General features: G+C 41.1%; 1 protein-coding gene across 7 annotated transcripts in view; it reads right to left on the bottom strand.

The window, feature by feature from the left end:
* The window catches only part of GOLIM4 (golgi integral membrane protein 4), a 79,856-nt gene that overhangs the window by 13,903 nt on the left and 47,500 nt on the right, over positions 1-18,453 (bottom strand). For 4 of the 7 annotated variants that reach the window (XM_081829176.1, XM_081829159.1, XM_031040663.2 and 1 more), the window contains 9 exons: positions 18,027-18,076; positions 16,652-16,705; positions 15,182-15,332; positions 11,234-11,316; positions 10,623-10,706; positions 6,611-6,766; positions 3,450-3,782; positions 1,537-1,784; positions 743-825 (listed from right to left, as the gene is read on the bottom strand). In XM_081829176.1, coding sequence (XP_081685302.1) covers positions 743-825; positions 1,537-1,784; positions 3,450-3,782; positions 6,611-6,766; positions 10,623-10,706; positions 11,234-11,316; positions 15,182-15,332; positions 16,652-16,705; positions 18,027-18,076 — 1,242 coding nt within the window. The remainder of the gene's footprint in view (positions 1-742; positions 826-1,536; positions 1,785-3,449; positions 3,783-6,610; positions 6,767-10,622; positions 10,707-11,233; positions 11,317-15,181; positions 15,333-16,651; positions 16,706-18,026; positions 18,077-18,453) is intronic. The other 3 variants (XM_006744737.3, XM_031040665.2, XM_031040664.2) reach the window with 3 other exon arrangements.

An 18,453-nucleotide genomic window follows, 5' to 3' on the forward strand; every position in this document is an offset into this window, starting at 1 on the left:
AAAAAAAAAAAAAGAAAAAGAAAATAAGGATGCAAGGTATCTTACCATCAGGTTCAAGTGTACCAAGGGATTCATTAAATAAATAAGAGAACAAACTGTTCTCTCGTCTTACTGATAATGGAACAAAAAACCTTAAAGTGCTGTACAGGGGGACATAAGGAAAACAATTTCTTGACTAGAAGGGCTATAAAATATCAGAACAGGCTATAGAGGGAGTTTGGGTAATCATCTTCTTTTAGGCTCTTTAAAAAAAGGATACATATCTGAGTGTTAGATTTGCCAGAGAGACTGTTACTCTCTAGTTCTATTATACAGTAAGTGATATTTGATAAATTACATAGGAAATGCTCACCACAAGTGAAAGCTACTATTGCCTTAATTTGAAAAACTTTTAAAGGCAATGATCCAAAGGCTTCCAAGGTAAGGTGAAAATGGAGCCATTTCCCAGAGTATAACAGCCCTATGATAATGTGTCAGAAGTAACAATTCAGTATACAAAAAGTATACAAAAAAGCTTAAACGACGGGAAAAACATTAGAAAGGAAATAGATGATCTCGAGCTGTCTGGGCCACCAATGTGCACTGGTTGGGAGGAATACTAAAAACACAACAGCAACAACAACAAAAGACACACAGTACACAGATCTCCTTTGTGTGTACTCAGACGTGCGCACTACTCTGAGTTGATATTACATGTTACCAAGTAATCTTATTAACATATCCATCATCTAAGAAGCCTCACCACCTCCTTCCTCTTCTTGGATGCCCTGGTCCTCGGCTCCCTGAACGATATCATGATCCATAGCATCATAATGAGCTTGCTGCCTGTAAGGGACACAAACGTTATCAATTCAGTGACAGATTAAGTGGCACAACTGGCCATAAGTAATTTATATTTAAAGGTAGCGATAAACAAATTTTTCAACGTTTTTTAAAAAGTCATAAATTTTTTTTCAACCTTGTGCTATTAGGTTTCATAAAGATTCCAGATACAATTTCAAAGGATACTTTAAAAGAGATAAAACATGTGTGATAAAGTACAATAAAGTTAGCACAAAATCTGCTAGTTATTTTGAGACCTAAACTAAGCTGGGAGACCTAATATTTTTAAGCAGGGGTTAAAAATGTTGATTATTTTAGAAATTAAATATTTGGAAATTTAATTCTCAAGCTGTTGTTCTGCCCCAGCCACAGGAGACACCCAAGCTCACAGGTAATAAATACACAAAACTGTTTGCCACCTGCTTATAAGAACAAGGGGAGCGGGGCGCCTGGGTGGCTCAGTCGTTAGGCGTCTGCCTTTGGCTCAGGTCATGATCCCAGGGTCCTGGGATCGAGCCCCACATCAGGCTCCCTGCTCAGCGGGAAGCCTGCTTCTCCCTCTCCCACTCCCACTGCTTGTGTTCCCTCTCTTGCTGTGTCTCTCTCTCTGTCAAATAAATAAATAAAATCTTTAAAATAAATAAAAATAAATAAATAAATAAAACCAAAGAGAACAAGAGGAGGGGCTGTCTGCGCCCATCAGGAGGAGGCTACCGGGGCTGCTCCGGGGGCTGCGGCCGCCCCTCCTGTGGGCCGGCCTGCCTCTGCCGGGCCACCTCTCTGGCGAGAAGCTGCTGCTGCGGCCTCCACAAGTGTCCCTGCAACCTCTGCTGGTGCAGAGCCTCCTGCTGCTCCCTCCGCGGCTGGGCCTCCTCCGCCCGCCTGCCGGCCACTCTCCGCGCTTCCAACTGCTCCTCAGACGGCGACCGGACCCTGGTGACCGGCTTGGCTGAAGGATATACCTGAGGGAAAACGAGCAGGTGCTGAGCAAGGGTAGTCGGGACCTCTGGGTTCTCTCTTCCTCTGATTCTCACGACAAACTCGGGAGGCAGGGCTGGCTTGTTTCCTTAATCCCCATCTGTCGGGTGAACTGTGATTACACCCTGGCTCCAAGGTCACCCAGAGCCAGAACTCCTATTTCCCAACTCCCTTAGTCGCCCTTGGCTTCTTTCAGCTACTGATCTTCCTGATTTCCTGGCACTGTGGCAGATTTTCAATGTGCTCCCTCTCACGTGGAAGAGGGCACAACAGAAAAAAATCAGTTTGGGGCCTTAATTAAATGTTATGTTCAAGAGGCTCTGCCCTAAGGGGGCACTTGGTGACCTCCCATTAGTTGGGGCAATTTGTGGGCTAAAGCTGTGGCTAAGGATTTTCCATGAAGAGTTTAAGATGCAGGGACACCAATTAATTCTAAGAATGCACAGCCAGCCTCCGGTTAACCATAGCAAGCAAGCAAAAAAAGCCAAATTTCAGGTAAGGGTGGAGAGGCAGAGAACCATTTTCTTCAAAGAAAAAGAGAATGAGGGCAAACATAATACCTTCTAACGAAAGGAAAAACTGATACAGGAATTCTTAAACTCTGCTTCCCACTGAGCTACCCGCTGCTCTCTCCTCTGCCACCCTCTCTCTCAACCAACATGAGCACACGCAATTTTCACCAACAGAAAGAAGGTGCAGGGGTAAGGAAAATCAAACCCACAAGGGGGATTACTTTTGAAGAAAGCTATGAGGGACACAAGACCGGCAGAGGCTTCTCCATGCTAAGTTTGCAACAATATAGAAGTGAGATAGAGGCCTTCACATCTACTCAGCCTAAAGCCTCAACCAGCTTGAAGTCTTAGAAAGTCTGGGGCCAAACGCAACTTCAGAGTCATAAATAAAAGGTGATCAGCATCTATGTAAAGGCTAAGTAGCCCACCGTTAGGTATCCGTTTAGAGACAGCAGAAGAAGAGACAGCTCAGCTTCTGCGTTCAGGGTTGTTTCAAGTTCTTTTATGAGTATGATTTCTAATAATAATGGATTTTTTAAAGGGAGAAAACCTTATTTATGTAAGAGGGGTGTGCTCTGTAGGGGGAGCCTGAGCAGAGCCTGGTTAAACATACATACTCCCCCAGTGGGGCATCCTTAAGTGATAAGATCAGACTTTTGACAACAATAACCACCTTGAAGATGAATGTGCAAAAGCCAACCTACCATTTGATAGTAAATGAACAGGGAGAAGGAGACTTTTGATCACAGAAAATGAGACCTTTCTCGGCCTCACGATGCCCATGGGACTTGAGCACGTTCCAGGAAGTTCCCCATCAGGCGCTCATCCCTCCTCTTACTGCTCAAGGGAGGGCAGCACGGAGCTCCCTTGTTTGGAACTACTGACAAAGAAAATACACACACCAACAGCCTTCTCCTTCCCCCAGGCACCTTTCTGAGGTACCTGGGCAGCTATGCTATGAGCATGACAATAGAAAACTAAAATACGTGCATATAACATTTAGCGAACTCACTCAGATTTTATTTTAGGGACTGTCATCTATGGGGAGGCTTTTTCAATATTTAAGAACAAAGCCACGCTCCCCGTCCCAGCCGACAAAACATAACCCTGGTGGACATGAAGCGGATGACCTCGTACCTCGTTGGGCGCGTGCCCTCCCAGAAGGTTGGCTTCTTCTCGAGGTTCACGCCGTTCCTTCCATTCCCGATCCTGTTCCTCGGGTGATGGATCATGCTCCTCCTCCAGACGTTCGGCCTGCCCGACCTGCTCCATCGCCTCCTCCTCCAGGGCCTTTCTATGCTCCTCTTCCACCTGCCGCTCCTCGGGCTCTCTGCCTTCAGCTTCATGCTGCTTCAGCTCTGCCAGAGCCTGAAACTCCGCCTCCTTCCGGGTGGGACGGTAAAGTTTTGTTTCTTCCATTCTTCTAGGAACTGCTTCATGTGTCTGCCACCCAACACTATTTCGAGACACCTAGGCCAAGCACATCACTGGAAATGACACTCTTCCATTTTGAAAGCAGTGATATAATCTCTTTATTACCATGTCTATGGGGTTACAACATAAGCAAAATCCTGGAGTCTAGAAATACAGAGTCCTGACTGAAAAGTATGGCTGCAATGGAGTCACTTAACTCTTCTCACTCTGTAATCTCACCTATAAAATAGAGATAACATAAGCACAATTTCATCCCGGGAAGAATACAGTAAGTAATTTAAAAGTAAAGCCTATACGTGACCACATCTCAGCAGACCCGTCCCTCAAAAGCAATCTAACTCCTGTTTTCCCTTAAAACAAAAAGGAAAAACCCCTCAACCTTCAAGTGATGAGGTGTTTATGTAATTTTCTTCAATGTAAATTTTGTTTTCAATAATGATTTGAAAAGTGGGACACCTGGCTGGCTCAGTTGCAAGAACATGCGACTTTTTTTTTTTTTTTAATAAAATCTTTTTTTTTTTAAGATTTTTATTTATTTATTGAGAGAGACAGTGATAGAGAGAGAGCATGAGAGGGGGAGAGACAGAGAGAGATGCAGACTCCCCACTGAGCAGGGAGCCCAATGGGGGGACTCAATCCCGGGACTCCAGGATCATGACCTGAGAGTCCCAGGACCCCAGGATCATGACCTGAGCCGAAGGCAGTCGCTTAAACAACTGAGCCACACAGGCGCCCAGAACATGCATGTGACTCTTGATCGCAGGGTTGTGAGTTTGGCCCCACGGGTGGGGGAGGGGTGTAGAGCTTACTTAAATTAAGAATAGAACTTTTAAAAAATATAATGATTTGGAAAGAGAAGGACAAGATCAAATTGAAGATGAGTTGGGTTTATTTTTTACTGACTAATTAAAAAAAAGAATGCCATTACTAATAGGCATCCATGTTAGCTAAAAATATTTGTGCCCATTAAACCAGACACAATAAAATATATATATATATATTTTAAAGATTTTATTTATTTATTTGACAGAGAGAAACACAGCGAGAGAGGGAACACAAGCAAGGGGAGTGGCAGAGGGAGGGGGAGAAGCAGACTTCCTGAGGAGCAGGGAGCCCAATGTGGGGTTCGATCCCAGGACCCTGGGATCATGACCCGAGCCGAAGGCAGACGCTCAACCATCTGAGCCACCCAGGTGCCCCATACAATAAAATATTTTTTAACACATTAGAGTAGTATTTCTTCATAAATCAGAGGGAATCCTTTGTAAATATTTTGTATTGTTAATACATAAAATTCAACATAAAAAAATGTCTTTTTTTACAGAGAACTCCTCTTCTAAAATTGGTTGGTTTAAATTGGTGTTCCTGGATTTAAAATTTCAGAGATTTCCACGTGATCTTCATTACTTAGAAAAGAGGGGCAAAAAAAAAAGATGATATAATATCATACGAAAATTTATCACTCCTTCCCGCCTCCAACCTTATTTATTGGGAAAAATAACTTATTTGGTCAGATTGCTCCTCCAAATTGAAATAAATGGGAAGCCCTCTTCTTAAATTGACAGAACTATAACTGAGAAATCAGAATGAATGAATGAATGAATGAATAAGTAAATAAATAAATGGAGGAAGAAAGTCCTCTCTCAGACATCTGAGGACAACTTCTGGAGATGTATGTCTTACCAACGTCCTCACATACCTGGCAGGTTGGACGTAATACTGCTCTGACTTAGAGAAATATAAAATATTTCTCTAAAGAGCCTTAAGTGCTTTCAAATACCTGCCATTTATCTCCACAGAATTCCTGTGAGAAAGGTTATAGCAGATAACTACTATCTCCACCTCACAGATGAAAAAACTAAAGGTCTGAGTCATTAAAAGATTAATTAATCCAGGAAACAGGTAGTCAGACTAGGACAGGGAAGAGGACTAGTTCCCAGGCCAGGGATCTGGTCATGTTTTCTTAATAGTAACAAAGAAGGGTCCATGAAGACACAGAAGGTTCTGTCTGTGAAGGAATGCTCTGCAAGACTAAAGACTTCGATCAAGTCTACTCACAGCAACTTAATGACTCCCGTAAGATGGTCATGCAGGACACACACTCTCAAACATTCACTGTTAAAAACAACTTTTTCAGGGAGAAAGACACCCATATTTGCCATTTGTATTATGCATGTGATTAAAACAACTATGTTAGACTTGAGGATAAGGGTGACCCTACTTTTGATGTCCCACTTAGGAGACACTCTTAAGCAAGGCTCAATTTTTATGAAGAGCAGGAATGCAAAAAAAAAAAAAAAAAAAAAAAAGTGGATTAAGAGACTAGCACTCATACCTTTGATAGTTTTATAAAGACCTCTTAAATACAATTTTTGGCTTGTTCTGTGTGGACCTAGCACTGCATCAAGTTCAACTATATTACCAACTGTAATACTTGAGTGGGCTGTCATAGAACAGCCTCATGATCATTTAAACTTCTCACTCTACCCGCCAAAAAGCCAAACAACAAGAACAAAAAGAAAATATAAAAATTCAGATACAACAGCCCCTTCCAAAAAAATAAAGCCAGTAAAGTCTTTCCCAGAAAATACTATAGCAGTAGTTCTCTGAGCGTCCTCCCCAGACCAGCTGAATCAGTTAGAAATGCAAATCTTCAGGCCTCATCCCAAAATAACTGAACTGGAAATTCTGGCCTAGGGCCCAACTATCTGCGTTCTAACAGCTCTGGTGGGGACTCTGATATACGCTAAAATTTGAGAACCACTGTTCTGGAGGCAGAGTTGGCAATATTTAGAGCAGTTCACCTGATAACAGCTTGACGGGGAAAGTGACCCCATCACAGAAAACCAGTTCACGCCTCTTACCTCCGGCTCTCCGGCTGCGGCCTCCCTCGCTGTGTTGTCACCTCGTGGAGAATGTGTCCCCTGGGTAACATTCTGCTGCTCTGCTTTCTCTGGCTTTCGAAGGCTTGGAATCCTATTCAGAGTATCTTTCAATTGTTTATATTCTGCAACTTGTGTCTGTGTATAAATTGCACAATTGGATACAAATTGTACAATTTGAGGAGGGAAAGAGATATCGTTCATGGATGGACACTAGGGTTCACTGGAAGACTAGACTAAAATATTATACCTAAGTACAAGTTAGGAAAAATATGCAGATTATTTCCATGCATTAGCTATTCTTACTTGGACATGCTTAACCATATTTAAGCACATGCAAATGAGAATTAGATATAAAGGGAACGGAGAAAAAAAAAATCTAAGACAGATGTTAGCTTTTCATGCTATGTTAAACAGTCAGAATTTTTATAAATAACTTTCTGGTATAAATATCATTATTAAAACACAGTTTGCAATCAGTTCTATAGCATTAAAAAATCTGTTTAAAAATTCACACAATTATATAAATACAAGTGCAGATATCTTTTACCAATATGGTCTGAGTAACGCTTTTCAGTGAAAAGGAATCATAAGTTCAAAATAAGTAACTAAGTATATATATATTTAGTTATTTATTTATAAAATCACTCAGGCCACCTACCCCCCCCACCCCACCCGCCGCCATCAACCTGTGCTCAAATAGGGTCCCTAACTTTCCAGAATGCTTTTGGTATTGTGCTCTGAAGATTTAGGAAAGCAATAGCATAGGCATGAAATGAGCCTAGATTTTTATTCCTCAATTGTGAACCTCCTTTCTTGTAAGGTGATAAAGGCGCTAATGTAAGTATTAAACTATAATACACTCATCCAGGTGTATCTGTGTATACGTGGTGGTGGTGTGTATGTGTGTGTGCATGCACGATATTTTTAATACAAGGAGCTAGAAAGACAGAAAAAAAATCAAATACCTTCACTAAGAAAATCAATAGACACTGCTCATACTTAGCTCATCATATGCACCAACACTGTTATCCTAAAACAGAAATGCTGTGTGTATAAACACACACCTACATAAACACATCCAAGAAACACAGAAATCCATTCTGGACAAGTTTCCAGCCAGTGGGCACAGCAGAGCGGGTGAGTGGAGGCTGGAACCCAGCTGGCACCCCCACTGCCCTAGCCGTGCACCCTGGCAGAGTGCTCTTCCACCCCAACGAAGGGGGGCCTTTTTATTTTTTTCCAGTTCACACAAAGGTGAAGAAGTTTTCTTGCTAAATCTATCTCAGAGGAGTGCATCCTTGTAATTTGTACAAAGGTATGCCATATGGCTAATAGTGGCCCTTATCCCAGAAATCTATCAAAACATTTGCAAACCAACTTTGGAGGTCAAAGAAAATTTTTATTTTTTTATTTTTTAAGATTTTATTTATTTGTCAGAGAGAGAGTACAAGCAGGGGGAGCAGAAGGCAGAGGGAGAAGCAGACTCCCCACTGAGCAGGGAGCCCAATGCGGGACTAGATCTCAGGACCCTGAGATCATGACCTGAGCCGAAGGCAGACACTTAACCGACTGAGCCACCCAGGCGTCCCCAAAGAAAATTTTTAAAAAAGACATCCACATAGTGATACTTTTAATAAATATTTCTTCTTTCTCCTCCTCCTAGAGATATTATATTTGAACGCAGTTATGCTCAGTTCTCAAATATTAGTGTGAATTGAGAACCACGAAAGGATCATGTTAAAAGTGCAATCTCCTGGGCCCCTCACCCTAGAAATTATGATTCAGTAGGTCTGGGGCAAGGCCAGGTAACTGTGATGCAGGATAGTCTCCAAAAACAACAGTTTAAGAGTTACACATGACCGTGATGTCAAGAGCACCTAAACTCTAAGCTCAGTCTGGTCGCTGATCTTGGGCCAGCTGTTTTATTTCCCTTTGACCTCCTTTTATTTAGTTATAAAAAGGACACAATGTTAAAAAAAATAAATTAAAAAAAATAAAAAGGACACAATGTTATATAACTCAGTTGACTGTGAACATTAAAGTCCTGTATAAAAAGTTCTTATGATGATCCTTGACACACTGTAAACTCAAAATTCTGTTCTTTTTTTTTTTTTAAAGATTTTATTTATTTATTTGTCAGAGAGAGAAAGAGGGGGCACAAGCAGGGGGAGCGGCAGAGGGAGAGGGAGAAGCAGGCTCCCTGCTGAGCCAGGGTTCCGATGTGGGACTCAATCCCAGGACCCTGGGATCAAGACCTGAGCTGAAGGCAGACGCTTAACTGTCTGAGCCACCCACACGTCCCTCTATTCTGTTCTTGCTGTCCCCCCACTCAACTACATTTAAAAATTGGGTTGTTGGGGCACCGGGGTGGCTCAGTCGGTTGAGCGTCCAACTTTTGGATTCGGCTCAGGTTATGATCTCAGGGTCGTGAGATCGTGCCCCGTGTCAGGCTCCATGCTCAGCTCAGAGTCTGCTCAAGATTCTCTCTCTCCCTCTGCCCCTCCTACCATGCATGCTCTCAAATAAATAAATAAATCTTTAAGAAAAAATCAGGATGTCAAGTCTCAGTCTCATAAGATGATTTACATAAGAAATGTAGATGCTTGAAGCAGTATTAATATGGGGATCTGAGGTGGGACTCTAAGTACTACACCTAGTTCTGGCATAATGATTTAAAGGGGGTGGTTGGTGGGCAGGACAACTTGAGCCCCTTCTCAAAGGAGCAGAATATATTTTTAAAGAAATAGAATACTATACATAAGTTACATAAAAATATTTTTTTCCATTACAAAATCTTGTCCATAATACTGCCGGTGTGCTTACTACAGAATTCAGTCTTGGTCATTAAATGCATTATTTTAATTTACATTTCTCTGGATTTTCAAATTGCTGCTTAGTCTAGTATTTGTGGCCATCATAGCACACAGAATATTCAAATTGGTTTGTCACATTTTTCAGCATGAAAAGCAGCCTCAAATAAAATAGTATTTGGTAAAAATTTTATAAAGAGGGTTTTGAATGAAATAATCTCCTAAAGTCAATTTAATCTGTACACCTGTAAAAAATTACCACACAGGCACAGTTTCATAGGGGGATAATCAATGACTACCTTGAAAAGGAGTCCCACAAATACAGATGCTACAGCCAATGAGATGCGTCAAGGCCCAGCATGTTATACTTTTCCTAATTTTATAAAGACAAAATATAATACAAAAAAAATGGTCTCCTGGTAAAGACAGATAGCTGGTTTTCCTCTTAATTCTTCCAACTGAAGAGAAGTACAAACCTAGTGACTAAGCTAGCCATTCCTGTTTGTTTGCTTCTCCTAGAAAGCTGTAAAACACAGTATGGTATTCTTTAAAAGGCTCTCCAACACTTGTATTCGTTCGTTTGTACATTCAGTAAATAACCACTGAGGGCTTACTTTGTGCCAGGGACTGTTCTAGGCTTTGAAAAACGGAACTTACGACTCTTGTTTTTCCTTCTCCATTGACATGAGATCTCTTATTTTCTGTAATTTGGCCAAGAACACATAAGGCTAGTCCTAAAAGGAGTGTGTGTAGGCTGGGTTACGGAAGCAAGGGAGGGAGGGATGGAAGAAAAAGTCTGACAATAATTTATTTGGTAGCTAGCATCATAAAATCCTATAGATCTATAAGAAGAGTTACCACAGGTCAGAGAGTGGCGGAAGACCATATATATGGGATAATTTCTGTGGTTTAAACAAGCATTTGACCATTGAATGTAGGGGCTGGTGGAGGGTAGAAATAGTCATAGGTACCAACCACACTACCAGTGCAAAAAAATAATCAAAGGCTTATTTAATATTCTCTTGATTGAATTTTGAAAGCATGCATGATCCTCAGGATCAGGAGAGCTCTGTCCTAAGAACTCACTGAAGATTGGCTTGTAAGAGACTACATGCATAAAGGAATTGGGAAATGTTAAGCAGATTGTAAGGAGAACCCATAGAGGCTGCTACCCGTCTAACCTGTGCAGCAGCTAGCGCACTCTTGTGGTCTTCCAAAGTCACTACAAGTTGTTCATGCTCGGAGAGTAAATTCTTATGCTGTTGCTACACAAAAAAGAATTTTACATGTTGAGATTTAACATTCTAAGACAGATTCTTCTTCGGCTGACAGTGCTATGAGCACCCAAACGTAGCTTGCTTGCCTGCTTGTTTGCTGTTCTTGCAGCACTTGCTGAGTTTAAAAATCATTGTAGAGAGAAGACGATAGATAATAAGATAGTATTCTGAAATCTAAAACGTGCTACCTAAATATCACAATCCCTTACAATGAAATCAAAACCAAAGAAACAAATACTTCATTATTAACAAACCTCTATAAATAAAAAGCTTATTAAAATGCAACCATCTAGCCAAAGAATCATTTCGGTACTAATGAAAATGTTTGGATTTTCAGACCATCTTTTAGCTTACAATGCAGATGCGGTAGAAGTAGTGGGCACAATCCAGTTTATGCAAAGTCCAAAATAACAATGTGGATTTGAATGCAGGTCAATTAGGGAATGACTTGTAAAGCTATTCTACAAAGTAAAGCAGGCCAATACTAAGCAGTCAAATGCCCAGGTTTGTTTTACCTTGACGTCTTGAAGCTGTGTATGCATGTCCTGGTGTGCCTTCCTTAGCTGTCTATTCTCTTCTCTCAAATTGTACACAGTTTCTATTTGTGGAGAAAAAAAATTATGCATAAAGCCTTGAGATTTTTCTGGCTTTTGATTCCATTATTGTCATATCTACAACTTCACATAACTATTTTTAGGATTTGTTTTGAATTTTGACAGTATAGTATATCAAATCAACAAAAATTCTATCATTTTGGGATGTGACATGGATTCAGCTTGCCATTCCAATACAATCTGGTTTGGTAGTTTAAATACTTTTAAGGAAGCTACACAGTGTGGAAGTTAAGGATTTCTAATTACTCAGGAGTTAAAAATGAAGTATTTCTGTAGTAAGCAAGTCCTCAGGAATAAAATGTAACAGGCAGGGATGGTATAAGATTTGAGTCTCTCCACAAATTAAAGTTATCAAAATTAGTACAAACCCTATTTCTCATGGCATGAATAATTTCCATGGACCCCAAAAGGTATTTCAATTGCAAAGACAACTCAAGAAATAAAAGAAGAGACAGAGAGAAACCCCACTTACCTGCTTAAAAATTCTAAGTATATTTTCTTTCCCCTGGTACTGAGTTCTTGCCTGATACAAATTCCCCCTTCCAATAGCGATAGGACAGTTTTCCCAGGCCTACAATGTGAGGCTGTAGCTGTCTCAGTGAAGCCCTCTAATCTCTCCAATCTTAAGCCTACTGTTCAGGGAACAGCCTCAGTGACTTAAAGATTCCAGGCCCACCTCTCCTACCCACTGGGTGAATTTCTTACTTTCGCTGCATCTGGCCATTAGATGTTATAAACTGGCAGCCCCGGGGCTGAATCCAGTTCACACTTTTTTTCTTTTCTTTTTTTTCTCCTGGCCCCTGCAGTGTTGGCCTATGCAGAGTGTTCCACATATGAATAGTTGGCACCATTTAAAAATCAAGGATCTGGGTCTACTAAGATCTGGCAACATGAGGCCAATTCTCATGTGACAAGAGTCAGCAGAAGTTGAATGGTGGCAGGTGACAATATAATTCATTTTTCAATGGGAGATACCTTTGAAAGTGAAAGGGGAGGCTGTTAATAATGATGCTGACACAGCAGGTCTGGGTCTACAGTGTGCCAAGCAAATTATCCCTGGGTGGCAGCCACCCTCCTCAGACAAAACCTTAGCTCTCCGACGTGGCACTCAGCACTGAAAAAAAGTGCCCGCCCCCATCTCTCACCCTATTTTCTGTCCACTTTTACACCTTTATCATCTCTGCCTCACCCCTGAGCTCTGGATGGCTGACTAGGTGTAAGGGAGAGGTCAAGAACAAGGTGGGAAAGGTTCTGATGCAAAGGTCAAAATAGGACACCACTGGAGATCCAAGGGGACTGTCAGTGTGTTGTTGGCTGGAGAGGGCTTCAGTAAACACACACACACACACACACACGCATACACACATGCACGCACACGCACACACATACGCATACACATATGCATGCACACATACACGCAAACGCACACATACGCGCACACACATGCACGCATACACACACGCACACATGCGCACACACATGCACGCACGCATTCACACATACACATACACGTATGCACACACATACACACATGCACGCGCACACACATGCACGCATGCATGCATACACGTACACACACACATACACACCTGCACGCACACATTCACACACATACGCACACGCACACACATGTGCATACACACATGCACGCACGCATACACATACACACGCACGCGCACACATACACACATGCATGCACGCATGCATACATACACGTACACACATACACACCTGCACGCACACATTCACACACATACACACACGCACACACATATGCATACACACATGCACGCATGCATACACACACACACAAATACCCAAACTGCTAGCTTCTAAAGGAGTTTGAGGTCATAAACTTAATGGCAGTTGCTTCTGTGCCTTAACTGTATTGCCTTGAGTAAGTTATTTAACTTTATGAAGGCTCAGTTTCTTCCTTTGTTAAATTAGGCTAAACACAATGCCTTGCTTACAGGTTGTTATGAGAATTAAATAAAATAATTGCATGAAAAGTTTCACCTGGTACTAGCACATGGTGAACATGTGCTGAGTGTCAGCTATTATTAGAACAGAAATGAAAAGAATAATTATCTAAGCTTCTACGTTACCAGTTTATCTCCCAGGAATTCTAAATTCCCTCCTGGTATCACATTAAACTTAACCCGAGACTACCTGGGTTATACGTCTGAGTTGTCACTACTGACCTGCATCTGTCACCATGTGCTTTAACTCACTATCCGAAGCTTTTACCAAAGGATCATAATCAAACCAAAGTGCTGACGTAGAAACTGCTCAGTAAAGTGTCAAAGGCACTGTCACACCCTATTGTTTAAGGCCTCTGAGAAATTTCTTCCAAAAATTAACTGATACCAGAAATACAGTTCTCTCTCACCCCTTCTCTTTCTTTCTCCTTGTCTTTCTCCCTGCCTTGCCCCACGCACAGGGTAGGTATATTTTCTTTCTGATGATAAGAGCCCCAAAACTTACTGCATTTCCCTTTCGGTCGTGGCTACCAGGAAGTTCAGACCAGGTTATGAGGCTTAAATTATCTCAGTACGCAGAACTCGCATACATGTGTCCTCCTATTTTCCACGGTTCTGATTTATTACTTCTACATATAATTTGTTAAAATTTTGCTCTAAATGCACTTTGTTTCAAAGAAAGGAATATAGAGGAGATGCAAGAAAACATGCTTTATATTTCCTTTGTGAGGACGCTTCTCTGTCTGTTATCTTAACGACCCCCACCATCTGCCATATCACCAACAGCCAACCAATGCCCCTGCACGTCTACAGCTCTCGGGTATCATCTGCTGACACCTGGCCCAACACTTTCAAGACCACCCTAACCCTTAATACTCTGCCTCAATGGCTACTTAACTCTCATGTGCCTTTTCGTTATGACTTACTATTGTGAAATACTTACAGACAAAATATTGCAAATAAAAATACAGAGAGGACCAAAGTACCTATCACTCAGCTTCCTTCTACGATGATATCTTATATAAAATAAAAATATTGTTTGGCACAGTATAATTAACTGGACCACAGACCTTCCTCGGATTTCACCATTGTTTTTTCGCAAGCACCATGTGACTTTTTAAACCAATTCTCACACTTCAAACTTATTTAGCAGCTGAATAGGTGATTGTAGAATATTTCCCTTTTTCAGAATTTACATATACTCAGGGTGATACAATTTGTTTCATAATACTATGAAAAAACCTCATGCTGACACTGATCACATATCAGTAACTGTGCTAGGTGCTTTACATAAATTATTTAATCCAACCCTACAAGGTTGAATAGCTTTTTATGAATATCCCAATTCTACAGATGATGACAATGAGGCCTGTGGTGATCATACAATTTGTCCATGGTCCTATAACTAGAAATTGAAGAGGCCAAGACTCACCAGGGCAGTCTGACTCTAGATCCTGAGCTTTTCAAAGCTACTACTAGTGATCAACAGGTAGTTTTTTGGCCCCTTGGAGATTAGGAAATGCATGGGGCGACTCTGATCATCACATTGAATGTGGAGCACTGATGGCATTTTGTGAGTAGGGGTCAGAGATACTAAATATCTTACAACACACATAAAAAGAGAACTTTCGTGCCCGATGTGGCCAATGTGCCCCATTGAGAAACACCAAGTATTCTATTCTGTTTCCTAAACAAACCCAAAGAGATAAGGATAATTGTGAAATGTTACAAAGAAGTAAGTGGCTGGTAAAGCACCACATGGTAAATGTGAATCAATTGCCATGCAAACAAACACGATTCTATTGCTTTACTGAAACATTACACTGAGTAGTTACTTCCATATAAACTAGCTAATCAGACTTCCAAATACCTTTTAGCTTAGAAAGTTCTTGTTCTTTCTCCTGCTGTAGCTGCAGGTACTTCTGCTTATGGTCATTAAACGTCCTACTGAAGTCTTCTCCTTGTTTGCGATGCTCCTCCTCCAAGTCGCTGTGCTGTTTCTTCAGCTCCTCGTGTTGACTCTGCAAAGATGAGAACCTGAGCAGAGATGTACATTCTCTAAATTATACCACAGTCTAGAGCCTTTCTCTCTCAAGAAAGAACAGTTGCAGCAGGAGGCTTTGTTTTCCTCAGGTTGCTTTGAATTGGGGCAGCTCCCCTGCATTTCCCTTACATTTCAAATCAAGGGTTTGGGATCATGGTCAGAAATAATTTTCTCCTTAATTTTGAACATCGGTAAAAAGTTCTAACAAGAAGTTAGAAGTTAGCCATGGGAGATGGAAAGGGGAAGGATTGGGGAAACTCCCAGGGGCTCAAATTGCTGTGGAAACAAGGTAAAGCGGACGGAAAAATTATCCCTCCACGGCTATTCCAGACTTCCTCTTTCAATCTGATGTTTTCCGAGCAACATTTTTTTATTTCCCTTCTTTAATTTTCAGCCTTCCTGGTAACCTAGTTTAAAAAAAAAAAAAGAGTTATTTCCCTTTGGGGGAAGTAATACATTGTTTATAGAATGATTCTTATTTACCTTACTCCTCATCATACTACTACACTGGAATCACAGTCTAGATAAAACCCACAGTCTCCAAATGCTAATGTGAAAGGGTGGTCTGCTTTAATCCACGCACTACTTTCTTGATACTAGGAACGGTTCTGGCTTCAATAAAAAGCACTTGTTCTCCTGATACAGGAGGAAAGACAACACCAAACAAAAAGCGAGGCGGGCAAGGGAGGGAGGTTGGAGGTGGGGAGATTGTGGCAGGGTTTTCCTGCTGGGCAGAACGCTTGATGGCTCCACTCCTCTCTCCTAGCTTGACAGAAATCATGACTCTCTCCCCTCCACTCTCTCTCGTTCCAAGTCTTCTCGACACACAATAATGAGTTTTACCCAAGAACCAAGGAAGGAGAATCTTTAAACATAAATTGTGTTCCTGTGGTAGGTAAAAGGACACATGAAATATTAGTAACATGAAGGAGGCGTTTAATCATTCTACTGCCTCCAGTGTGCCTAAGATAAAAAGAAACATATGAGGAAAACCACTGTGAGAAACTAAGCAAGCAAACACAAACAAGAAAGCCTTAAAAGAGAAAGAGAATAAAATTAAAAATTAGGTGACCAGACAGATTTATAAGAAAATGTATAATAAGATGATTAGGATTGTTGTAATTGGGTGGTAAGAGGAGGGAACATTACAATTCTACAGCATTTTTAGTGAAATATGACTTTAATGTACCATCCTACCATACAGATCAATTTTTCGTAAGCTTTCCTTAATCACTTAAGTTACTCAGTTAATTCTTTTATTCATGCATTCATGAGGAACAACTTTAAATTACTCACTTTCAACATCTGATGTTGCACATTCAACGCACTGTATCTGCTATTGGAATCTTGCTGTAAATTGAAAAGAAAATAGTTAACACAAAGATAATGAATCTGGCTCTCTTGCTAAACATAGCTTAATGCACTTAACAGAAGAATTCCATTTATTTCACTTACATAAGCTACAATGAATTCTATGCTTGAACCAGGATGTCTCTAGAGCCATCTCTTTATTTAATGGCTGGAATGAAGTCTTAACATTCCTCTAAGTTTGCTAGAGTTTAGTAAAGAAAAAGCAAGACATGGAATTGTAAAAAAGCAGCTTAGCAGGGGCCCTGGAAATGATTTACTTCCCCTCTCAAGCTGAGAAGAACCGAGGCTCCGATGCACAAGGACCTTGTCCTGAGCCACTGTCACTGTGCATGGCTGATACACTGTGCCAGGTGCTCGGAGGGGACTAGGTCCAGGCCTCGCAAGCTTTGCAAGAGAAAAGGCACTTTCCTTCCCTGAGCTTCAGTGCGTAAGGAATTCTCCATATATTACTTTACCCAAATGAGACTCCCATTTCACAGAGCGAAGAAATGGAGAAAGGATAAGGAATAAGCTGAGGGCAAACACTTCCTTTAGTAGCAGAGCCAGGACTGACACTTGAGCCTAAGCCATGTTCCAGTGGTGTACATGTGTGTCCCAGCAGAACAGCCTGACACGTGGACCTCACGCATGTGCAGAGTCCTGGGCAGCCGGGAGCAGTGTGTACACGAGACACCCAACCATTTTATCTCCCCATGTGGGGCTCTTCTATCTGACCCCCCACACCCCTGCTTTGGCTCCAGCACAAGCACACCTGCAACCAGTTGTTTCTTTCATTTTTTTACCATTTCTAAGATGAACTGCATTTTTACTCTATTGCTTTATTTTATTGCTTTACTCTTTTACTTTACAAAGAAACTGCATTATGAAACACACAACAGAAAGCACACAGTTTTGGCTGGGGCTTTTAAAGGCGGTAAGAGTTGAAAGCTGACAGTCTCCCAGCTATCTGAGGAACTGACTCTTCTCAGTTTTAATACTCCAAAATGCCAGTGTTTCATTCAAGTCATGGTTATATATTCTTCTTGGAGTAACAGAAAAACTTGCTTTTCTCCAGTTAATTTGGACTGTGCAAGTGACAGTAACATTGCAGGATTTTTTGGGCAGCAATAAATACATACATACATATATACGTACGTGTGTGTGTGTGTGTGTGTGTATACACACACACACATATACATATACATATGTGTGTATATTTCAGCCTTTCGGTCCTAACGATCAACATAGTAAAAGATTTTGCCACTATTATTTCCCTCTCCTTAAGTTTCATAAAATAATCAAGAAAAAATCCAAAACTTACCCTTCCTTTATTTAGTGTTTCTTGTGCTTCTAACTTATAAACAAGAAAATCTAGAAAATAAAAAATTGTGAAAATTGGGTGTGATTAACTCATCATGGAATTTTCAAAAGAATAAAAGCAAATTTTGTTCAGACTTGTGAAAAATATTTTAGTTTTAAAAACAATCTGCTTGGGGGCGCCTGAGTGGCTCAGTCGTTGAGCGTCTGCCTTCAGCTCAGGTCATGGTCCCAGGGTCCTGGGATCGAGTCCCGCATCGGGCTCCCTGCTCGGTGGGGAGCCTGCTTCTCCCTCTCCCACTCCCCCTGCTTGTGTTCCTGCTCTCGCTGTCTCTCTGTGTGTCAAATAAATAAATAAAATATTTAAAAAAAATAAAAATAAAAGCAATCTGCTTGGTAACATACTTTATTTTGCCTCTTAAGGCCTTTTT

This window comes from Leptonychotes weddellii, chromosome 1 (assembly GCF_054177405.1).
Source record: "Leptonychotes weddellii isolate Sample4059 chromosome 1, ASM5417740v2, whole genome shotgun sequence".
Classification (NCBI taxonomy): domain Eukaryota; kingdom Metazoa; phylum Chordata; class Mammalia; order Carnivora; family Phocidae; genus Leptonychotes; species Leptonychotes weddellii.